This window comes from Lytechinus pictus, chromosome 13, assembly GCF_037042905.1.
Source record: "Lytechinus pictus isolate F3 Inbred chromosome 13, Lp3.0, whole genome shotgun sequence".
Taxonomy (NCBI): Eukaryota; Metazoa; Echinodermata; class Echinoidea; order Temnopleuroida; family Toxopneustidae; genus Lytechinus; species Lytechinus pictus.
Window position 1 is genome coordinate 26342306 of NC_087257.1, and position 25574 is coordinate 26367879.

A 25574-nucleotide genomic window follows, 5' to 3' on the forward strand; every position below is an offset into this window, starting at 1 on the left:
CCAGTTGACACCTCATGTTTCCAACTGGTCCTAACTGGCACCAGTTGACAATTTGTGTTTCCAACTGGTTTTAACTGGCACCAGTTGACAACTCATGTTTCCAACTGGTCCTAACTGGCACCAGTTTACAATTGGTGTTTCCAACTGGTTTTAACTGGCACCAGTTGACAACTCATGTTTCCAACTGGTCCTAACTGGTACCAGTTAGGACCAGTTGTCAACTGGTACCAGTTAGGACCAGTTGCCAACTGGTATTTCCAACTGGTACCAGTTACAATTTGTCAACTGGATTCCAGTTGATTCCAGTATTCCAATTTCCATATTGAATCCAGTTCGCTAACTGGAATCAACTGGTACCAGTACCAGTTGGATGAACTGGTCCTTAACTGGTTTTTTGACCTGGGTTACTAAAATAATTTTACGAGGATGCAAAAGTATGGCGTTAGAAAGCTGGCAGGTAGGCAATATCGTTCCCTCACCTTCACATGTAAAGTTGATGCTGCTCCATGTTCCATCTGCCTGACATCTCTTCTGGCTCTCTCCGACACCGCTATATCCATGTGGGCAATAAAAGGAGCAGAGAGTACCGTAGGGTTCTGTGTCGGGCGGCAATGCGGTGCAGCCGGACTTAATGGCGAGGGGTGAGGTGGACAAAGCCTCGCAGGTTTTGACTGAGGTTGGAAAAGACGGGAATATGAGAGGTAAAATGCTGGTATTGTACACAATCTCGCCCATTTCTGCGGCCAAACATAATTTTTTTTCACATTATGTTTACATTTATGCACAATGTAGGAGAGTACCAGTACCGGAAAGTACCGGATCACGGTCAAATGAGGGGATATAGGGGAAATAAAAAGAAGATAAGATAGAGCATGAAAAAAATAAGATGAACAACACCAACAGCAGCAGGTAAAGGAGAAAGGGCAAACAAGGAGACGAAGGAGACTAAACGGGAAGAAAAGGTTGAGATGGGGGAGAAAAAATAAAAGAAGAATATTTATCACACCTGGATCTGATCAATGATTATGCCTTATGATCATCATAGTTCATTTGGACGAACTTAAATATTAACGAGTTAATACCTGATTATCAAGGGCCTATTCCGTAACAATTCGACTCTGATTCGGTCTAAATATTATTCGGGCGAATTCGGTTTTGGTGTAACCCTAGCTTCAGACTTTACCTTGGCAGGTTGGTTGAGCACCGTCCCACGAAGCCGGTGCTTGCCCATTTGGTAGAACACACTCTCTTGATGATGACCCAGACAGTTCATATCCCTCGTTACAACTAAAGGTACACTGCGCGCCATACACTGGGTCGCTACAGTTTGCTATTGAACCGCTTGATGGTGCTTGAAGTCTTGGACATCTGAAAACTAAGGGAAAATATAATACAATTAATTATAGTAAAATATAACACTATAAAAATATAATATGAAATAATGTATGTATATAAAGCTCTGGGGAACCTTGAATTAAGCTACGCCTACCATTGTTCTCTTTATTCATTTCTTTCACAATATATATGTATATATATTTCAATGAATTTTAGTCATGCTCTACGTAAAATAGTACTGAATTCTTTAGAAGAAGATCCTCTTTGTGATGACATGTATGAAACTTTTGTGTTCATGACGTTTTCGTTCATTAAAATTTATTGGTCATTTGTGAGGTTTAAAGTATTTATCCAACTCACTTGGTATAAACAGACTGACACAAACGCACCTTTTTGTCTGCGTTTATCTGCATGCTTGCCATATTTCTTTAATAATTATGCTGATATATGAATTTCTATTAATGTTATTTTCATGGTATGTTTTTCCAAACTGTTATTTTAAAAGTTCTGAATTAGAGCCACATTTATATACTTTATATTGTTACGAAACGTCTATTTGGTTGCAGTAATTATCCACTTTATGTTGGGTGCCTGATTTCTAAGACTAGTCTTCTTTTGGCTCCCCGACAATAATGTACATTTCTTTATATTATGTTTGAATCTCTTACTTGGATCATTTTCGTTTTTAATTGTTTTTCCTATTCTGTACATGTTTGTAATGATTTGATGGTTTGTTTATGCATGTTTGCAAGTGAATTTTCTCAATGGAAAATAAAACAATAACAAAAAAGCGTTTTACATGTCACCGTCAGTGATATACATTAAAATTAGAAGCCTATTCTTATAAAAATAAATCCCGAATATTATGTTTATGGTGAAGAAACGAATGATAGGACTTTCTTTCCTGTTGGCACCATCACTCTCAACACAAATTATTTCGCGTCCATACCTCGTACGTATATTAAAATGATTATTCAACAGAAAGACAAACATATATATATATATATATATTATCTCAAGGAGTCCATTACCATTAATTGAGACTATAACTTCACAGTTGGCAGAGTTACCAGACCGGTCTGTTGCAATGTATGGAATTGTAGTGGAACCTTCGTTAAAACGAAATCCCCGTCCTACATGATCAACGACTCTAAATTAGGAGAAAGCAGCAGAAGAGAACTTATTAACAAATTTCTCTGATCAGAGATTAAAGCAAGAGGAGGGGCTCTTTAATTTAAGAAAATAATGTTGAACAATATTGATATCAATTGTCTAATTTGGGTCTTGAAAGAGATTTGGCCACATAGTTTTTCGAAAATGAACGATTACCCCCTTGTCTTATCCATAAAGGCTTCTGACATGAAAAGCCTGCTTTTTGTAGTATCAAGCCACACCCAGTCCCAGTGGTTAACCGTGACCCGGAGGAGACAAAGCATTGGGGGGCACAGCATTGTTCACAAACAATACAGTGCCCCTCCAATGCTTTGTCTCCTCCGGGTCACAGTCCTCTCTTTAAAGGGAAAAGGCAGGAGCATCCCTGCTTTTTCGAAAGTGGTCTGAATATAGAGGCTAAGATGAACGGGACGTGTATACTGAATTTTCTCTTTCAGGGTTCATTTCTTGATTTATACCATTTTGATTCATGTCCTTGCATAGTACATGTTTCAATGACTTCATTTGTGTATGGTATAGCTGATCATCGATCTGATCTTGTTTACATTGCAATTGTCTATTAAAGGACAAATCCGGCGTCCCTCCAAGTTCATGAAGTAATCTTGACGGAATTTTAAGTCATTTGTTTATATATATTTTGACTCTATTTATCAAAATCAACATAATGCTCAGACGGATGTGACATTTAAATAGGGTTACAACTCCCCAAATTGGTCAAATTGTGAAACTTTTATAATGCAATGATCTTACTTGATCACCGTGGCGTTTCCTGAATTGTCAGTAGCTGTAATTTCATCATAGACCACTATTGCACTGGTCATTTTCTTCTCGGCGTTTTCGTAAACGTACATCGGACATGTATTGTCAAACATCGGAGCCTGTACGTCTGTAAGAATGAAAATAAATTTCTTACAACGAACACTTCAAAACAGACAGAATAATAGGAAAGGGTGGATAGTTTTTATGTTACGTCAAAAAGACCAAATTTAGTGTTTTTCCCCCCTGATTTGTTCAAATAGGGAATATATTAGATGGTGCGAGTTAAAGACGTTATCTATGTTAATATACTATACTTGTTGCATTTCTAATAGGCCTAACGATTAGATCGTATCTTCTATAGTATTGAAAAAGGTTATGAATTGTGAAGCCAGCAGGTAATGAAATGGGAATCTGGTATTATTGGAGGAAAAAGATCCATCGATGAATCTGACTTCAGATCACTGCAACTTATGGCGGCCATAACTAGGGGGACTTCCATAGAAGAATAAAGCACTTTCAATGTGTTATGCAATGAGACAGAATCGTTGCTATGTCAGGACATTTATTATGCATTGTTAGGCATACTTTCGTTAGTCATCAAAAGAAGAACAATTTATCTATCTCTTTCAATGGGTTATGCAATGAGACAGATGCGTTATTATGTCAGTGCATATATTATCTTTTGTTAGGTATAGTTGTAGTACCCCCCCCCCCCCATCGTTAGAAATTACCATAGAAAACAACAACCAAGCCAAATTGGTTTATAAAATGAAAAATAAGAATTCAGAATCCATTAGTTACCTTCGCAGACAACATTTCTTTGATCATTCCAAGTTCCATCTGCCGTGCACACTTTGGAGTAGGGGCCATACATACGGAATCCAGTATCACACTGAAAGTTACATTCCGTGTCAAAGGTGACAGGATCGGCAAGAGTACATATGTCAGGGGTCACACTTCCGTACTTGAGATTGAGGTTTGCTGGGCAAGTAACGATTACTGTAAAACAATAGTAGCAATAAAGCGAATAAACAGTAATGGTAAGTTTGAGGATAATCATCATCTCGATAAAAAGCTCACATAACAAATCTTAGAATAATTATTACAATAAGGGTCTGAATGAAAAATTATAAAACAATGACAGTAAGACTAGTTTATGAATAAGTTACCAAGTCGGAGAGAAACAGCACAGAGAACCTTCAATTTTTTTATAATGCTACTGTGGGGTTTGAAAATAATAAAAGACTATGGGAAATAAATGTTTTTAAAACAGAATAAACGGAGAAGAAGAGGAAATAAACTCAGAAGACACAGAAGCATCACAGAACTTAACTCGATGAAGTCTGGTAGAGCGCTGATTTATTAAAAGGGCTGCTTTGCCACATCAGAACTCATTCATTTCTACATATATTTCAATTTAAGCAATATCAACCAATCAAAATAAAAATAATTTGAGGAGCCAACTTAAGGTGGAGGATACTAATTCATACAAATAACCAAGAAGAGAAAGTGGATGGAGATGAATAACATATTGGGATAATTATGTAATAGGAATGAACAAAGAATCTGGTGTCATGATGTAATGGATGAACACATATGAAGAAGAAAGGAATGACAAGAGAAGCATTTTGAAAGTCAAATGGAAATGGATGACAACAAAAGCATCAAGAATGTAAACAAAGATGAACTAAATACCATAGCTGAAACTGTAAATAACTAAATCATAATATGATTTAGTTAAGGAGGTGAAGTTTTCCATATTTTTTCATAATATTATGTATTTGAAAATTAATTGGTTTCCTTATATTATAAGGAAACCAAATGTCAGAATAGCAGTCCTAGGTAGGCTACACTACCATATGCTCAAGGGCCACAACATCATACAATGAAAAATCAGTCTTTGCTATCAGCATGACTTATAACAGGAAGAAAGTAAGGTGAAGCTTTCCATATTTTTTTCATAATGTTAGGTAATTGAAAATTTAGAAGATCTTACTATCACAAAGTGGTTCCGGGTCACTCCAGCTTGTATTGGCCAGGCATGACCTCATGACGACACTCTCACTGTTACTTGATCGTTAGCCGTCGTCGCATGTAAATTCACATTGGTCTTGATACTGTGCAACGATTGGCGGACAGCCTGACACGTGACCATTGAGTATATCAGGCACGGGACAGGTTACAGCTACAAAAAGAAGACATTGTGGAAGCGAATAAAATTGAGTGAAGCGTTGCATATCCTAATTTGTGTAATTAGTAATGGTTGCCAAAAATGTGGTCGTGAAAAATATTCTCTTCGAGTTTCCCATAGCCATGCAGAGAGTAGAGAGTACATTATATGTACGAAGCTCTTCACCTAATGTCTAATTGTTTTTTGTTTTGTCATCAATGTATATATCCAGACAATAAGAAATATGGATAATAACATTAATATTGAATCTCTATGGTACATCAAGAAGGGCGAGGTAATAGAACATTAGTGCTTGTATCACAGGGTATACTAGGTAAACAATTTGCTTTTGGGTGGGTTCTTGCGCAAATGCATTGCTAACCTTTAACATTTACATCATTTTTTCTGAGTCTCACCATCACATTCTGCCCGTGTCCCGTTCCAGTAGCCTACCGTACTGGTATCGGATGATCGTATGCAATATCGCTCAGTTGTGACATTGCCGTCTGCTATGATATAACCCATGTCACACATGATCAGACAGCTAGACCCGTAGACTGCGCCTCCTTCACATGACCCTTGACCCAAGTTCAGTGTGACGTCACCGTCTGAAGGCGCGTAGAGAGGCGGGCAGCGTGTTACTTGAAAAGAAACAGATATATTCTTTTGAAAATTTGACATAAACTTTGATCAGTTACTCATGGTCAAGATAGGGGAAGGTCCAAATTATAGAATGCATGTCGATCATTTCAACAAAATGAGAAAAGTTTACAGGATCCCGATCCAGATAAAATGGCATGGAGTCGACTGGTTTGACTAGGATATGTCGACAACTCACAACCAACTGAAGTTGTGTGTTCTTTCTGTGACAATTCTTGAAAAAACAAATATCATTAACTGATTGTTCTGACTTTCGTTGATATGACTATATAAGTATGTTTTATTTATTTATTATTCCCAGAGCCTCTTGTAAATCAGTTTACGTAACTGAAGGGGTTACCCTAATAAAAGAAACTGATATGAATAAATAAAAAAAAAAATAATAATAAATAAATAAATAAATAAATGTTGTTCAGGTAATATATATGTCTTTGTATGTTATGAAGTGTCCCATGACATCTTTCAACTACTGATAGGGGTTCCCTGTTGAAATAAAACGAAATGAATAAGTAAATGCATGGAATTTACAGTAGGTTTATTATACCGGCTTACCTTTGACATCTATCTCAAATGAACACGTAGACGTGAAACCAGCCGCATCCGTCGCACGATAGGAAATGGTGTGCGACCCTTCATCAAAGAAAGCTGGTCTGTTATAGCTGGAGACTGGCACAAAGTCTATTGAGGCTAATGTTGCTGTAATTTGAAGACTGCCATCAGTCGCCTATTTAATACCAAGGAAAAATCGTGATTTCTCTCATTTCCAACCAAAACTGATTTCAAAGGAGTGATAATAGAAAGTATAGTATAATTAAAGGAGAATGAAACCCTTGAAACCAGCTGAATCCATATCAAAGAGAAAAATCAAAGAAACATATTGTTGAAAGTTTGAGGAAGAATGAATGAATAATAAGAAAGTTATGAGCATTTGAATATTGAGATCACTAGTGCCATGTAGATCCTCCCATCGGCAATGCGACCAAGATCTGTGATATCACACACGTACAACTCCCTCATTACTTTAGTACTTATTTCAGTCTTATATTCTCACTTTTATAGAGTCTATCACAAGGTGAGGTGTTCTTTTTATGAGATGACAAGTACAGAGGTTTCACAACATTATATCATTGATGAATCGTTTGTCATATGATTAGAATGAGCAAAAAGAGATGTTTTGGGGTATATTTTCAGTGTCCAAATGGGAGAGTTGTACGTGTGTGACATCACAGATCTTGGTCACATTGCCAATGGGAGGATCTCCATAGCATTAGTGATCTCGACATTCATATGCTCATAACTCTTTTATTGCTAGTCCTATTTTACTCAAAGTTTTGTTGATCTTATTCTTTGATTTTTCTGCTTTCACAAAAGATAACTTGCTCCTAGAGTTTCATTCTCCTTTAACTATCGATGATCATTAATTGGGACGAATTAATTTTTTTATACGAATATAGAAAATATCACCCTTCTTTTCTATATAAGAAATACTTTTATCAAGTAGATAATGTGGTGTATTCTTAGAGTGAGTTACACCTGCTTTAAGTGAAATTGATTTTAATTATCGTAAATGCTAAAACTTTTCGTTTTTACGAGATATTACGCCGTTTTTTTTTTGTTTTTTTTTAAGGAAAACATCTGAACTTCTATACCCCCAAAGGTTTTAAGACATCAAATAAAAATTACAGAATTACTTGATTTCTTCTACAACCATGGGAGTTAACGTTACGAAATTAATGAATTAATACTAGATTGGTGTTGCACATATTTTTGCGTGTAAAACCCACTGAACTAGAAATACGTGGAAGTCGTGTTCACCCAAGCAAAACATCGCCGGCGAACTCGATAAGTCACGTGACCGCCGCCATTTTGCTAGGTCAATTGTTCGAGAACGCGCCGTAGAAGGCAATTGAAAGTATGTGCAAGATGCAATATGTTTTCTCTATAAATATAAAATTGATACTGACGTACTTAGTGTGGCAAAGTGTATTTTAATGTCAGTAAGCCAATCATGTACAAACATATTTCTATATGCACAATGTACTGGGACCTGGTAATTCATGTAGTTTAAAAAAAGGGTTTAAATCAGGGTGACCAGATTTCAAAAAATGAAATACGGGACAATCGATAAAAAAAAGATCATCAAAGAAGGCTACACAGTATTATACTTGTGAAAAACTATAAAGAATTGGAAGGGAGGGTGGGAGGGTGAACGAAAGAATGAAGGAGAGAAAGAAAATAAATGAAATGAGAAAGAAGAAAGAAAAAAACGAAGGGGAAAATGAAAGAAAGTAAGAATAATTAAAAAGACGATGAAAGAAAGAATAAAAGAGAAAAAAAGGTTTCCGTCATTCGTTGAATTCATTGAATATAGAAAGAAAGAAAAAGAAAGAAAGGGAAGATGTGTGACAGACATAATAAAGGTGAGAAAGAAAAAGTAAGAAAAAGAAGGGAAAAAAAAGAATGAAGGAAAGAAAAATGTTTTCATTCTTTGAAAGAAAGAAACGAAGAAAGAAGAAAACAGGAAGGGGGAAGGAAGGAAGGAAGGGAGGGAGGGAAAGAAAGAATTAGAAGGAAAAATAGAATAAAGAATGAAAGAAAGAATGAAAGAGAGGGAGGAAAGATTGGAGGGAGGAGAGAATGAAAAAAAAATGGAAGGAGAGAAAAAACGAAAAGAAATTAAAGGTGAGGAAGGGAGAAGGAAGTAAATAAAAAAGGGCAGATGAGAGAAAGAAGGAAAGAAAGAAAATTAACACACAGACTGGATCAGGAAAGAAAGGTAGGAAATATTAAAAGATAGATGGAACAAAAAAAAAGCAAGCAGGAAGGATAGAAGGATGAAGAATAAAAATGAAAGAGGAAAAAGTTCAAACTTCAAGCAAACAAAAGCAATCCAATCATCTAACAGAAATGATAATGATATATTTGGTGTTTTTTAGATATATATCTTTAAAATTTTGAAAAACTAAGTGGTTTAGAAATGAATAAAATTTCAAAGTGAAACATTGTCAACTTACAAATTAGAGGAAATCCGGCATCCTACACAACAAGACTCAAAACGAAAGCTAAAACAACTACATGTAGATCCAGTTATGAAAACTAAAAAAACTTGTTCCTCCTATTAAATCAGTAATCTGAGAATCTATAATATATGATCATAAAAATTTCCCGCCGATTGTGCGATTATTTTGGTGGAAAAACTGTTTATCATGTGAGATTGTTTGCACCATTGAGAATCTGCTCCGATCCTACATGCATAGAGCCTGCCACACACAGGCAGGAAGCCAGCTCGTTTGCAATGTAGGCCTATCGGGTTAGGATAAAAATCACCCGCAAAACTTTGCAAAAGTTTAGTTATCGATTTATTGTTGTCTCTGCTTCGTCATCTGTTAAGTTATTTGATGAAAATTCGTCACTTTTAAATGTATCAACTACATTTTGTTCAATATTCAAAAATACGGGACAGATAGGTGTCCCGGGAAGGGTTTGTCGGGACGCCGGGACAAAGGAGCAAAATACGGGACGTCTGGTCACCCTGGAAATATTTGACAAGAGGTTGTGGTCTTTTTGTGCAATTTTTGACATGTGGAATATTTCATATATACTGACCAGGATATGCATATAATTATTTGGTATGTGAAAATAAGCGAAATTTAGTGCCACAACTTTTTAAATGGAATTACCATTGCTATGCTTTTCTGATCTGTGCTCTAATTAGTAAACTTGTTAGAGTTGAATTTGTTTATCCATCACCCCTTCCTTTATGTAAAGGTGTATTGATGTATAAGCACATGTCGTGCAACATCCATGCTCTTCCAAATTAAATTTCATAAGAATTCAAATTATATTGTGCCCATTTTTATATACACTGTACTTAGTAGATATTTCATGGCTGAGCACACGAAGGTCCAACTTTGAAGGCTCATTGAAAGTAACAACCTTCTTGTCCTCAAACTTCTATCCAATTTTTCACCCTGAATGTGTGATTGAACAGTATGAGAGGGAGGGAAGGGAATATTTACTCAAAATTTATATAGAGAAAGTTGAAATGAGAAAGGCAAAATGGTAAAGATGCAGCCGGAGAGAAAACAAGAAACAGACGATCAACGAGAAGAGATGGAAAGTAGAGGAAGATCAAAGAGAGAGAGAGAGAGGGAGAGAAAGGGGGAAATGACGAGGAATGAGAAAAAGGTGAGGAGAGAAAGGCGAGACGAGAGGGAGATAAGAGGGCTTGATATAAGGGAGATGGGGAAATAAAAGAGAGATATAAGGGGGATATATAGAAAGGGAAGGTAAGAGAGGGAGAGATGAGAAAGAAGAGGAAAATCAGAGAGAAAGAAGCCAAAGAGAAAGGAAAAATAATAAAGAGGGAGATCGCGATGATATAAAGGGGAGAAATAAGAGAGAGAGGGGCATGAAAGTAGAAATGGAAGAAATAGAAGGTGATGGAGAAAAGGGAGGATAAGAGAGATGGACAAAAGAGGAAAATCAGAGAAAATGAGATGAGATGAATAGTTGAATGAGAAGGGAGGTTTAAAAAAAAGCTAGAGAAAAGGGACATGATTTCTAATCGTTAAAAGATTTTTTTTTAAATGCAACCAGCTTGTAGGCCTTTATTGTTCAGACAAATTGTAGGCCTACTCAGAAAGCAAATTTGTTGTTGGGCCTTTCTTTGTCATAGTGTGCGCGTGAAAAAGGTCGAGTTTTTATGATTTCATGTCTGTATGTTTACTCCCCTTTAAATTTTTTTTAATACAAAAATGTGACTAAATCAACATTTTCAGTTATGAAAGTATTCAATAACATATAGTTCATGATGTAACAAAGCAAACTAAAACTTTAAACAGCACAAGGAACACTTTCTTTGCGTTCCTTTCTCCCATCTGCCTTCACGCAGCATTTGTCGACTAGCCAGTATTGACCTAGCAAAATGGCGGCGCGCTCAGTCGAGCGTGAAGTCCGATGCTCTTCGTTGCCGCACGGCTTTGTGTACGTTGGGAATAGGGACACGTATTCCACGTATCTCTAGTTCAGTGGTAAAACCCAGCGCACGCTATAAGGTTTATCGCTAATCAGAACCGCAATGCATTATGGGATCGCAAATGGGGCAGTTAGCTAGTTCTGCGCACGCGCACTGCGGACTGTCCGCTAGTGCGCGTGCGCAATGGCCCCTTTTGCGATTCCATAATGCATTGCGGTTCTAATTAGCGATATACCTTATGCGATCCGATGCGACGCGATATTTTAATAAATCCTATTTTACACTAAATGTTAAAAGTTCCACGAAGTAAAATATTTTATTTGAAGTTCGGCATAATGTTAGGAATAATATAATCATAATTTTGCTTTGCGGCAAGCCCTGTGGTCGGAGTAAAGTCTAAATCGGCTTCAAATCACAGCCGATGATGACGTCATTACAATTTGGGTTTGAAGTTGTTTTTATTCCTACAGGGAGGCACGAACAAGACTGAATTTTGATTTCAGTAGTCCTTCCACTATTCTGAACTCTGATCGCTAAGATTTTATTGGTTGGAATGTCCATATCTAATTTCTTTGACATTCGGATCTCAACGAATCACATAATGTGCGCCAGGCTTAAAGCACTACTGGAGTCTGTTGCAGGAAAAGTTGCGTCTGAACGAAACTCAAAAAACCAAGCGCAAGTTCATAATACGTGCGTTTCATTGGTTGAATTTCAGGTTGCATTAGATTTGTTTTTAGGATCATAACGTTTTCTGAAACCAGCCCCTTGGTCTTCTAAACACAATCATGGTGTAGATTTAGCATGTGAAAAGATCGATCTTTACCTTTACAGGTTCCCAGTCTTCCCAGTGAAGCTCAGCTTTTGCTTGACCCTCCTGTGCAAATATCACCCGGTCAGCCGGACACTCTAGATATGGTGGCGTTACATCTGTATAAGAAGGGAAAGAATGTAGCACATGCATCATTAATAGGTGATACAATACTCATTTTTGTTATTGGTCCAAAGTCTATTGTGCTAATAAGAATAATTCTCACTATGGCATCATGTAAATAAATTTGCCATGTATCAACTGCCAAAGTTCATTTTACAATCTGTTTTAATACAATAATAATGATTATACTTGCTTATATAGCGCTTGACACGCTATCAGATGTCCTTAAGCGCTCTACAGTAATGCAGCAAAATTACGTTGGCTTTAGCAGAGCAGCTGATACAATTTATCATCTCTCGAAATTTATCATCTAAAAAAATTGAAAAATTAAGTCTCCATAAACAAGATGACAGTGGGCGACCTTGTCGAACCTCTGTGGCAATGTACCCCCTCGTTAAGTTTGTTTGTAAGCGTTTATAATGTCAAGGTTTTTTGTGTGACATCACTAGAAAAAAATTGTCTCATTAAAGACCATCTAGAGCTCTAATAATTGATCCTTCAAGTGAATTTTCTAGATCGTTTCTTTAATCATACATGCACAACAAAATATTTCATAGGGCAATACTTCTCTGCCCATTTAAGAAATATTTTTGTTTAAATTTAACTCAATAAATCAGTCATGTGGGTGCAAGAACGCCCTTAGCAAAACATTTTCGCAATACACTTTTAAGCACGCTGCTATAAGGCGTTTTTGCGCGCATGTGATGGGTGAAAATGTGATGTTTATGTATGGACGTTCTTGCACTGATACGAACTGAGTTTGATCGCGATTCGTTCTTCAACGGCCCTCTGGCATTTCTGGTGGTGCAAGTGGGCTAAAGTTTACCATTACCTATGCAGCTTTGGGCAATTCCGTCCCATTCCCCATCAGCTTGACAACGTCTAGATATAGCACCCTGAGCTGTGTAACCCAAGTTACACAAAACGTTGCACATGGTTCCATAATCCTGCTTGTTGGACGCGCTGGTCTCGTCTCCGTCTAGCCGACAGGATTCAACGTACCCATTCGCCGGTACATCGAGGGGATCACACTGAACAACTAAAGGAGAGCAATCATCGATAACAATATTGAAATATCAGTTTATTTCAACATTTACATCATACCAGTCAATACGTTGTAAAGTTTGACTCTCTTTTGAATTACTTTACGTTTACTCACAAATCGAGTCAATGCAAATAGGCTTTTATATGTCCATGATCAAGTTGTCAAATAGTTCACCAGTTATTAGTCTGAATGCCAACCGAACCGGGATCTTATTTTTAAGCACCTTTACTGAACAGTAACGGACGTCCTTGATTGATTGTTCATTATATCAAATTTTCAGATTTCAATTTCCATTTATTTCTCTTCAATAGAACAACAGATAAAGTTTAAAATGAATTGAAGAAACTGAGAATGGTAATGGCCATAAAGAAAGAACCTCGTAATATTGAATTACAACCCATTAAAAATGTATTTGTACACACAATATACCATATTTACAGTCATGATGAAGAGTTCTTACCTGTACAGGAGACAGGACCACCACTCCACACACCATTACCATCTCCATCATCGAGGCAAGTTCGATAAATGGACTCAGACGGGAGATAGCCAACGTCACATGAAAACCGGCAGACAGCTCCATAATTCTCGTTCTCATTTGGACATCCACTCTTTATGCCGTGTGAAGGACTGGGTATATCGCTACTAATGCATGTCACAACTAATACAAAAGTAACAGGAAATGATTTTCAATAGATATTTCTGTTTTGTCAAGAAATGGTGAACCACTTTCTGTAAATCTGTGATTATCTTTGTTCAAAGGGAAAATTATGGAAGGCATAATCGTCACCATGTCGATACGTTTAAGAAGTCTAGTACCACAGGGAACCAACCTTGGACAAATCGTATTCCTAATCGTCACCAACAATGCTAACATGATTTTGACTTATCGTATTAGAAATATGTTGATGATGTTACTGTTATTGGCAGGGGATTTGGAAGTGACCATCCGTTAAGACAAACCTTTAAGGAATTGAACTCTTTACGATTTAGCGAAAAAGTTCCATGTCGAACATCATGTCGCAAGCTTACCAGGTGAGGAATACCCTCCTTTACAAACTTACCTTCGCATACTGGAGATTGTTGTTGCCACTCTCCGCTCAATCCACAGGTTAATACATCTGTTCCATACAGATTGTAGCCAACGTCACATTCAAATCCACACTCCTCCCCTGCCTCAACCTCGCCCTGATCTGCGCAAGTTGTATTCATGTCATATTGCATCCCGTCGTCCAAAGAAGGAACATCACACGTTTCAACTGTTGAAAAGGTTTACAATATATTCATATATAGGTGGCGCAACGGGATGGGGGGCAGTGGTGTCGACCGGGGTTCATGGATGGGGGATGGCAGTGCGTAAAGGGCAAAACTAAAAATTGCGAGCGAGTAGAAGTTTTAACCCTTTTGTAACAAAAATCTAATTTTGTGATAGATTTCGACTTGATATTTTGATAATAAAGATTAATGAATTAATCATGATTTGAACATAATAGGCCTTTATATTTCATACCTATTTGGTGCTTCCAAAATATTATAGAAGTCAGAATTTTATCGATGACTACTTTGTATTACAACTAGGAACCACTTTTACCTCCACTTATTGAAGTAGTCAAAATCAGTCACAGTTTTTTTTTAATAATAATTGATATGACTAACGTTAATAGGACAATATATCATTATTACCATTGTCACAGCAAGATTTCTAAAATGCTAATATCAACAATATGAATGATTATGTTGATGATAATGATGATTTGGGAATTCATACCTGTACATGTAGGTTGTGTACCCTCCCACCATGCATCTTTACTTCCGGGTTGAGCGTTGCACCTCAAGACATTGTTATCAATGTAGTAACCTGCATTGCATATGAAGTAGCACGATGATCCATAACTTCGCTGGCAAGGCTCTCCCCCTGCATAATCGCCATTTTCGGGCGCATCCACATCCGGGCATTCCAAAACTGAAAGTCACAAAAATGTGGTATATACTGTATTGTGACGCAACAACTGGCGCGGACCTTTGACTTAAAGTTGTACCTTAGCTTACAGTTATACACCATGGCATAGGCCCTTCGAATCCTGTTGAGACCCCATATAGTGCCCCCTAACACACACACACACACACACCATCTCACGTAAACAGAGTATGGGTCCTCAAGAACTTTTCATCAGACAAACTATCAGATCTGACAATTTTCCTTAAGTTTGATTAGCTGAGAAACATTACTATGGTAACTGTTGGATAAAACATGGCTTGGCCAATAAAACGTCCAGCAAGTTATTTCATGAGATGTACGCTCTTCAGATGAATTTTAAAAAATATTATCAACTTCAGGTAATGTATCTTGGCAACCAAGTCACGAGTAAAGAGGTTTGGCGAGGAATGAGCTTTTGTCATGTAGAAACAAGTAATTTATCAAACTCAAAGTTACATTTAGTTTCAAGTGGATGATAACAATCAAATCCTTGAAAATATAGTAAAGAGGTATATGAAGCAGAACAGTGTCTGAATTAATCAAATAAATCACTAATTTGGAACAGTTTCAACACTTCCAAACCAGACACCGGATTAAGCCTTGACTACGCGACGGAGTTGAATACCTACCCACACAAATTGGCGCACTATCCGTCCATTCTCCCGCGTTGTCGACCTTCTGGCAAGTTATAGAATCTGCCCCGTCTAGTCGATACCCAGTGGTGCAGGCGAACGAACACTCAGACCCTCGAATGTTTCCATTGGGGCAGCTGACGAGGAGACCCGGGTAAATGGGGACGCTTCTGCACATTATTACTATGTAGATGACAGAAAGTAAGGCGTTCCTGACATTTTTAAAAGCTATAATGATACTTCAGCTGATTTTTAAGGACGTTCCACAGTTAAAATGAAGTCCATGCCATTTTCACCAAATTTTGCAGAGAGTTACTTTGGTATCTATACATTATGAAAATGCAAAAAATAATATAGGTTCATGTGCTTATTTTTTTTCTACGGGTCTTCAAAGTCGCCGTATTTGAATGATATGAAATGTTGCGCAATCAAGAGAATTATGCCTCTCTTAGACCTCACGAATTCACCAAATGAGTTTAAGTCATCTTTACTCAGTGGATAACGCATCAAACTTCATCAAACTTTCAGAATATGTAACTTAGTAGATACCAAAGTAAGAGAAAGTCTTTTAATTGGTAAAACTATATCTATTTGGAGTCAGCAGTGCCCTCATTTGGCAAAAATGGTGCAAAAACTCAGAAAAAACAAATCTTCAAAGACGTAAATCTATTCAAAAATTAAAAAAAGTATTTTGTAAGCTGCACTTTTTTCAAAATCCATGTCATTTTCATCAAATTCTGCTAAATTGTAGAGGAATGCATATCGAAGGTGTAGGGAAGTTAAAAATATGGGGTCCATGTGCTCGTTTTTAAACTATCAGTGTCCAAACTGTTGCGAGTTGGCTTGAAAATATTGAAATCCACCTAAAATGCGCCGAAAACGTGCAAAAGTCTAGTAATACCGTCTAAAATGCGAATGGTCCCGTATTTCGCTCCCAAACATTCAAAATCCATGTCATTTTCATCATACTCTCTAAATTTGTAGAGGAATATATTCTAAAGCCATTAAAATATTGAAAATATAGGGTCCATGTGCTCGTTTTTTAGTTATCAGTGTCCAAACTGTTGCGAGTTGGCTTGAAAATCGCCTAAATGCGCCGGAAACGTGCAAAAGTCTAATAATACCGTCTAAAATGCGAATGGTTCCCGTAGTTCTGCTCCCAAACATTCAAAATCCATGTCATTTTCATCATACTCTCTAGATTTGTAGAAGAATATATTCTAAAGAAGTTAAGACATTTATATTATGGGGTCCATGTGCTCGTTTTCAAATTATCAGTGTCAAAAATATTGCGAGTTGGCTTGAAACAGCCCAAAATGCGTTGAAAACAAGCAAAAGTCTGTTGATATACCGTCTAAAATGCGAGTAGTTCGGCAGTCTTGCTCCCAAACATTGAAAATCCATGTCATTTTCATCATACTTTGCACAAAGATACTTTAGCACCTGAATATTCCAAATATACAAAAATTAACATGGGTCCATGTGCTTGATTTTTTGCTATAGAGCTTCAAAGTTAACCCAAAATGGATGTTCTTAAGAATTGTGCATCCAAAAGTATTTGGCATATTTAGACCTCACGAGATCACAACAATGAGTTTAAAGCTATATTACTCAGTCAAAATCCATGAAGATTTCATCAAATTTTGTAATATGATTTACAATTGTATCCGTAAGATGGATAATTTATTTATATTGCTGTCAATTGTTTGCTCATTAAAGTCTAACAACACTCTTAGTTCTCAGAAATTGCGGGAATGATACTCAACGTCAAACATTTCAAATTTCAATAACAAACTTGAGAAGTAAAAGAAATGCTGCACTTTAGTCAAAACCCATGTCATTTTCACCAAACTTTGCAAAGTTGTAGAGAAAGGGATACTAAAGAGGTGCAAACATAAAAAAATATGGGTTCATGTGCTTGTTTTCAAACTATCAGCACTCTTATTAGAGCAAATTTGCTTCTTAAAACACCCGAAAACGCGCCAAAAGCTTTGTATCTATGTGAGGAAAAATTCCGAACCACTTTTCCATTTATTCAAACTCGGGGTCATATTCATCATACTTTGCAGCACTACAGAGAAACTATTTTGAAATTGTAGAGGAATAAAAAAATGGTCCATGGAATAATTCTAGTTTATTAGCTTCATAAAATAGCACATCAGATCTGAAGTTAGAGCAGATAAGGAGAAAACTCAGCTCACATTACCTTCAGCTAGCGGGTTAAATCACCAGTTCATCCATTGTGACGTCAGCGCGCAGAGTGTAAAATATGCGCAGATCATGATGCGCACAAACATAACTGTGGAACGTCCTTAAATGGATCTACATGTAGGTTTACGTTACAAAGACGAAAGATTTTCAACTAAACCTTTTGCACACTCATGGGAAGTGCTAGCTTGACCATATGAATGTCAGTGTGTGGGAAATTCGATTAGATGGAAAAATAATACATGCGATGTCCCATTCTCGATCCCAAACACTCTGTTCAAGTTCAAATGTATCTTTCTCTTTCAGACATGTTCTTTCTTTAAATATATGCACAGTGGTTTATTCCCGTTAATTAGACTAGAATCAAATCTTCGAGGAGCAATAAAGTAATTGGGGAAACTATGTGGTTTTACTTTTTAGAACGATAATATATTCAACTGACATATGGGGCATACTTACCCAACTAACATTCTGGCGCCTTCTTAAAAATTTAACATATCCTACCTTGAACAGTTATGGTGAAAGTGCAAGTCGAGAACATATCCGAACTGTCAGTAGCGGTGTACTCGATCACGTGGTAGTTCTGATTAAATCTTGAGCCAGATGGCAATCCCTGTGTTTGAACGACAACCACTTCTTCGCCGGAATTGTCAGAAGCAGTTGGAACATCCCAAGTAACGACCGCTGTAGTCTCCAGATCATCTGCATAAACGATCTGTGACGATGGACATGTGTCGAAATCAGGAGCAGACGAGTCTGATTTCAGGGCAAGAAAACAATCATAACGAGTAGAAGTAGATAAAGATCAATTTCAAAGAAAAATTGTGTTTGCGTTAATAAACCTTCCTCTTACATGCATGAGTGATGTTTCTTATACCTCAGTCGCATTTCCCCTACAGCCGCTGAACGGCGAGTCGAAAACGACCGTTTTAACGGGTTTTTTTACCAGCTACATATAGGTGGTTTGAATAAAAACGGCTGTTTTCGACTCGCCGTAAGGCAATCGTAGGGGAATGTGACTGAGGTATTAAGCTGACTAAAAGTTAAGCTCAATTTGAACGTGTTCTTTAGGTGCGAAGTCACTCAAGTCGGTTACAATATGATACATAAGTCTCACGAGTCTTTTGTTAAGTCGAGCGTAACTTATATTACAGACATCTTTATAGAACAAAACATTCCGGCGGCGGCGCCACTACAAGACTTGCTGTCTTACGCTACACCGTCACACCAAACAAAACTGAATTCATGTCGAATTGAACCAATACAATAACGTTATAGCTTGGGTTAACCTGGAGTAGGTTAGGTTCCCCTTGTGTGACGAAACCCCTCTCACCTTGGCAGGGCGGCTGAGTCCCTGTCCACCCATTGGCAGTGCAGATACGCTCCCGGCTTTCATTGGGTGGTATAGCGAAACCATCTTGACAGGTGAAGGTGCAGATACTCTGATGCTTGGAACCATCTGAACAGGTTACCTCGCCGTTGGTTGGAGCTACAATTACATCAGACGGGCAGGATATTTCTAGGGGAGAAAGTTTGCAAAGCCTGTTACGGGGGTCATGCGCTTTGGAATGTCATTGGCGAGTTCTCAGACCACCACGCAGGACAAATTCAAGAACACAGTATAAAATAAGTTTAACGAACTAAAAGTACCCGTCAAAAGACAATGAACAGCTGGGAGGTCTTTGTCAAAAATTGGTGAGCTGGAAAAGCAGTTCGTCCTAAAAATTCGGAGCTGACGAAAAATAATTGTGAATATGTCGTTTGTCCAAAGTCCAACACGAAACTGCTGTTTTGACTCACCAATTTTCGAGAAAGACTTCTAATTGGTTGTTCATTGTCTTGAAGTGCATTTTACAATAGATTTGCTATGTTTTTGAAAGCGTTCTGTATCGCGATGCGAAAACTCCCAACTGGCGTAAGAAATACAGCGGCCACAAAGACGATGCCAACCCCGATTGCAGAACGCCTAATACAATGCAATCGTTTTGCTCTGTATGGAGTCGATTATTGGTGTGACTAGTTAGATTATAAAACTACATTGTATCTTTTTGGGGGCATTTTTAGGACCATGTGATAGTGACGCGATGGGACATAATTACTATACATAGATCCTAATCAACATGCTACATGATCCCTGTCAGTATTATGGCTTTAGATTTTAACTTACAAAATAGAGTATCCATTTACCGCGATTTTGTTATTGATGTTTTGAAATTTGATAATTCAGCATAGACATCTATAAACAGTGGTGCAATGAACGAAATATTTGAGGATAAGATATAGCGTATCGGGCAAAATTCATAGAACGTTGCGAGCAAAGAGAGCGAGCCCAAAAAATGACATTTTTTATATTAAACCAAAATCTAATTTTGTGATAGATTTTGACACAATTTTCGGTAAATAATATAATATCATATTTCACCCTTCTCGCTTTTGTTTTTCTTGGTCGTGAAAAGTCTGGTTTGTAAAGTTTGAAAAGTTTATGCCACTGCCTATAAATTGTCCATTCTTTGCAGCTGTCTTGTCGGACCGGAAAAGAAGAATAAGCTAGAGAATCAGAAAGTAGGAATCGTGCCCCTCTGCGCCCCCCCCCCCACCCTCTCATTCAAGTATATCAGCTTCTAAAATACAGAACAATCTCTCATTCAATTCCTTTCATCATTTTGTCTTGTCATTACGGTTACACGCTGGTTCTTCAAAGGTCCACTCTTCATATTCATTGCATTCCCTCGTGGCTTCAAAGTTCAGGGCATAGCCAGTACTGCAGTAGTAGGTGCATTCAGAGCCAACCGAAACCCCGTTAGAACAAATGATGAATCCATTCGCCGGATGGGAGAGCGTAGGACACCTCAGTACTGCGTGGTAGAAATAGAAAAGAAAAATGGATCATTTCATTTTATCACGTTATCGATCAAATCTTTAACACAGAGCTCAGAATTTGTTATTTTTTGTCAGGGGCCGCGGAACAGTTTTCAAGGGGGGGCTGACCATGCAAAAATTACAACCATATCGTCATTTTTACGTTTGTGTAAACAGATTTTGAAAAAGGTGGGGGCTGAAGCGCCAAGCCCCCCCCCCCCCCCCCCCCCCGCTTCCGCGGCCCCTATTTGTGATCTATGATATGGTCCTTCGATTTTTTTTTTTGCAGGATTTTCTGCATTTATTGGAATATATACAAAACAAATTTACAATGCTTGAGACATAATCATAATATAGCATAAAGTACATAACCAAGTGACAATCTTATATGTAGTGACTGGAGAAAGACATAAATACAATTTATAAAAAATATATATAATAAGTAAAATGCAGAGGCAAACTATATAAGCAAATATATGCTTGAAGCATAGCAGCCACTTTGATTACAGGTAAGCTTGCCATGTTGACTACTGTAATGGTTTGTTGTTTGGAATGCCTGATAGTCTTATTTCTAAGTTACAAAGAGTCCAAAATTTATGTGTAAGACTTATCTACCAAATCCCAAAGTTCAGTTCCACTACACCTCTTCTGAGAGAGCTCCACTGGTTGCCTGTACGTCAAAGAATTTCGTTCAAAATTCTGTTTTAATTGTATATTAAATCATTAATCGTCAAGCCCCACATTACATTACAGAATTGCTCAAACTTAAAGCCCAGTCATATAGTGGAAGCCTGCGGTCCACAGATAAATTGTTGTTCCAGATCCCCTTTCACAAGGCAAAAGTCACACTTGGTGATCGTGCATTTGCACTTGCTGCCTATGGAACAGCCTGCCAATTTACATAAGAAGCTCTCCATCATTGACTCTCTTCAAATCAAAATAACAAAACATAGGCCTATATCTTTAGTTAAGAAAATTTGCTCTGTATATTTAAGTAAAAAAGAGCTCTGAACAAGCGCAGCTGAATAAATTCATACTAAAGCTGCGCTATACAAATTAATGTTTATTAATTATCAATTTTACGTGCTTTCTTTAAAAGTTAAATTCTTTAAGCTTTTGAAATATCTTTACTTAGCGCCATTTTTTTAATGTTGATGTATTAGACATGTTTTCATAAGGTTAGAGACATCTTTTGTGATTAGCGCTATATTAATATTGTTAATTATTACTATTCAAATCGCGTTACAAATTCACAGTGAAAAAGATGCGTCGAGAATACGATTTACTTTTAAAAAAGGTGCAATTCATCAATCGTCTAAATATTTTCACTAAGCGCCATTTCTTAAAAAAAAGTAGTGGTATTAGACATGTTTTTATGAAGTTCCGTTGTCATTCAGGATAAGAATTTATTAGTGAAAAATGATATCAGAAACCAGGAAATTATCCAAGAAAGAAAAATGATGTTTAGTTGGGTAGTATCTCACCGTTTACATTGATTTGTACCTGGCAGTTGGCTTGGTTTCCTGCATTGTCACGTGCGTTATAAGTAGTGTAATGATCTCCTTCTCCAAATTCAGATCCAGGACCTTTTCCAAAGCGTCTGTTTAAAAAAAAAATTCCTCGTCAACTTTCAATGCGTATTTATAACCGATACAGTCGCTAGCAATGCTTTCATCATGTTCATTACAATACTACCATTAATGCTTCAAGAAAGATTTCCATGTGTTTGAAATGAATTATGCCTTGTTTTGTAGAAATCAGGCGCACTGAGAATATGATGCAGGAGCTGGAATCGAGTTTTATTTTATTTTTTTCAACAGAGCTCCATAACACTGGTGATGCTGGTTTACTTCGTCCTATAGGACTAGGGTGGGTTATTATCATTATTATTGTTATTATTACTATTATTATTATTATTATCACTTCATTCTTCATTCGGACGTTTTAATGGCACTCACTCAACTGGCACATATCCAGCTTGGAAATCGTCGTAAGCGGTGGGTTCCGTCCACGTCACTTCGATGGTTGGTGTTGTCGAAGATTTGATTAATTTCTCACCAGGGCAGTTAATGAATCTTGGCGCTGCTGTGTCTGTTTGTCAAAATAAATTCCAAGTCAAATCGTTCATTGACTTTCATACAAACTAAAATGAAAGGTTTTATATTATTTGACACAAATAAACACAAATCAATTCTGAACAGACACATAGATAAAACTCTAAAAAAAAACGAAACTATGGACAAAATAAGCACATGCATTTTTTAAAATGATGACTGAGTAATGATTAATTACAAAAACTTTGAAATTAAAATTAAAATAATGTCACGTACAGACTAATTTAAAATACAATGTAATAGTTTCAAAATACATGGCAATGTAACACCAAATAGTAAAACTATATGAAATATTCAATTAACAAACCGACAGGGGGCGGTGTTCTTCTTCGCCGCCTCCTCCTGGGCCAAGCATCTGTATAAGAGAGAGGATCGAAGAAAATAATTTGACTGATTATGAATAATAATACAATGATCAGATGATATTGAATATATATTTGATTGAACTAATTATTCTATAGGTTGTATGATTAAGTGTAAACAAGGGTGAACCAACAGATTACTAAGTATATGTTAACATAAATATTTAGCGAATTCACATTACATGAGTACATTGAGTACATTGCATATCTCACAAACTTAAAGGGAAAGTTCACCCTGAAAACAAGTTTGTTGTAAATATTTCAGACAAAAATAATAAAAAATATTGGTGAAGGTTCGAGGGAATTCCATTAAGGATAAAGAAAGTAATTTGAATTTTAAATTTTGGATTTGTGACGTCACATACGAACAGCTGCCCCATATGTTAGGTAATATAAAATGCATAAATTTCATTTGTTTTATCGGTTATTTTTGTTTCGTTTCAGAAACGGGTGTGAAATGATTTGTCTATTGATATACTGAAGGTACAGTAAAAACCATTTTCAATTTTCTGTCAAAATGACATTTCATGGATTTTTTACCATACGATTAAAAGCTGCTCGTATATGGCGTCACAAATAAAAAAAATCAAAATTCTATTAACTTTTTTTTAATGGATTTCATTGAAACCTTCGTCAATATTTTTTATCATTATTTTTTGTGCAATTTTTACAATAAACTTTTTGTTAGGGTGAACTTCCCCTTACATGTAGCAACCTAGTAAACATGGTAGCAGTAACTGATAGCGAATGGTCAGACATGATATCAACACTAGAAATGATAACTCTTCAAACACAGTCTTGCCAGAACCCAATACGGGAATTTGCAAACTCTCTAACATCTAAATATGCTGCTATCAACGTCTGGAATTCCTTGCCCAAATCGGCCCAAAATATCCTATCCCAGCAATCTTTTAAACCTGGTGGGTGTTTCATAAAGCTGTTCGTAAGTTAAGAACGACTTTAAAAAGACTGGTGAACCTTTCTTACGTTCTAAATAATCACCAATGAATATATAAAATGGTAAATATCATTTACCACAAGAAAGGATCTCCATTCGTTCTTAAAGTCGCTCTATCTTACGATCAGCTTTATGAAACGACCCCCTATATAGGTATTTATATATGTTTTAAAGATAAAAAAGGAGACAAGAATGGAACACGAATTGCTGTTTGGTTGAACACTAAGGAAGAGAGAAGAAAAGAGAACATGAATTGAAAGAATGATTTCGTTAAAAAAAATAAAAAATAATAATGGTTTGCGCTTATAAGTTCCTCCATGCAGAGAGGGACCGGTTGCACGGACTCGAACCGGTCTCTTGTGGGCTAGTCCTTCAAGTTACCGTAATGTAAACTCCAGATTCTCGGACAAAAGGCAGACTCTGAGGGAAAATACTCCTCTAAATCTTGAAGGGGGCTCCTTTTCAGTCGATTATAATGATAATATACAATATTTATAAAGCGCTTTATACGAAAGTTTCAAAGCGCTAAGAAAGAAGGGGAAAAGAATATAAGTACAAGATATCTCAGTAAAAGAACAACAAAGGAACTGAAAGTGAAAACACCATTACGAAAAATAAATTATACATATAAATAAATAGATAATCGCCGAATATACAAGTTAAATATAACGGGTCGATAATCATGTATGTAAATTTAAATAATCCTGATATACTAAAAACACAATCCAACGTAAAAAATCTGAACACAATATGATAATGCAAAGTAACCAAGGGGTATAATTAGAACACAATGGAAGCGAAATATAGGAAAGTGAAATTATTAAAAAGGTGGGTCTTAAGGAGTGACTGAAACAGTTCTAACGATGTTGCCTCACGTACATTAATGGGGAGATTATTCCAGAGCTTCGGGGCAGTAACTGAGAGACCCCGCACCCCACCCCATCTCCAAACTGCGTTGGCAGCGACATCTAAATAATGATAATAAACAGTATCTTACCTGCATTATCAAAATGTAACAGAAATAGCAATATGCTTAATTATCGAGACCCCGCACCCCACCCCATCTCCAAACTGCGTTGGCAGCGACATCTAAATAATGATAATAAACAGTATCTTACCTGCATTATCAAAATGTAACAGAAATAGTAATATGCCTAATATCAAAATCCAAAGCTTTGCCATGATTCCTTTATCAATCGGCACGTAGATTAATAAACTACGAGCGGGAAAAGAGAACGACACGATTGCACATTTTTATTCAACGTTTTGTTTTTGCCTTCAACCGTCATTTTGATCCCGGATTTCAAAGATAACGAACCTGATGAGTTGAATGTCCAATCAAAGTTGTCCCTTGTCTCTTTGGTTTGTTGCGAAGATCAATATGACCCCTTTCCGATAACTCCTTATCT

At 36.8% G+C, this 25574-nt stretch overlaps 1 protein-coding gene across 1 annotated transcript; it reads right to left on the reverse strand.

Annotated features, from left to right (window-relative positions):
- Positions 1–336: 336 nt before the first annotated feature.
- Positions 337–25462, reverse strand: LOC135156316 (sushi, von Willebrand factor type A, EGF and pentraxin domain-containing protein 1-like). Its single transcript, XM_064108286.1, has 22 exons — positions 25284–25462; positions 23153–23200; positions 22690–22822; positions 22216–22331; positions 20551–20727; positions 19206–19391; positions 18377–18628; positions 15662–15847; positions 14823–15017; positions 14119–14313; positions 13515–13715; positions 12842–13048; positions 11902–12005; positions 6650–6821; positions 5854–6078; positions 5351–5452; positions 5264–5320; positions 4069–4266; positions 3259–3394; positions 2367–2485; positions 1184–1375; positions 337–671 (listed from the first exon to the last, which is right to left on the reverse strand). Exons 1-22 carry the CDS (start codon positions 25345–25347, stop codon positions 337–339), a joined length of 3600 nt encoding a protein of 1199 aa, XP_063964356.1. The 5' UTR covers positions 25348–25462.
- Between the last annotated feature and the right edge of the window lie 112 nt (positions 25463–25574).

Coding starts and splice junctions, on each gene's coding strand:
- LOC135156316 (XM_064108286.1), bottom strand. CDS start 25,347: ATGGCAAAGCTTTGGATTTTGATATTAGGCATATTACTATTTCTGTTA. Junction 23,201..25,283: donor GTTACATTTTGATAATGCAG/GTAAGATACTGT, acceptor TCTCTTATACAG/ATGCTTGGCCCAGGAGGAGG. Junction 22,823..23,152: donor AAGAACACCGCCCCCTGTCG/GTTTGTTAATTG, acceptor TTTGACAAACAG/ACACAGCAGCGCCAAGATTC.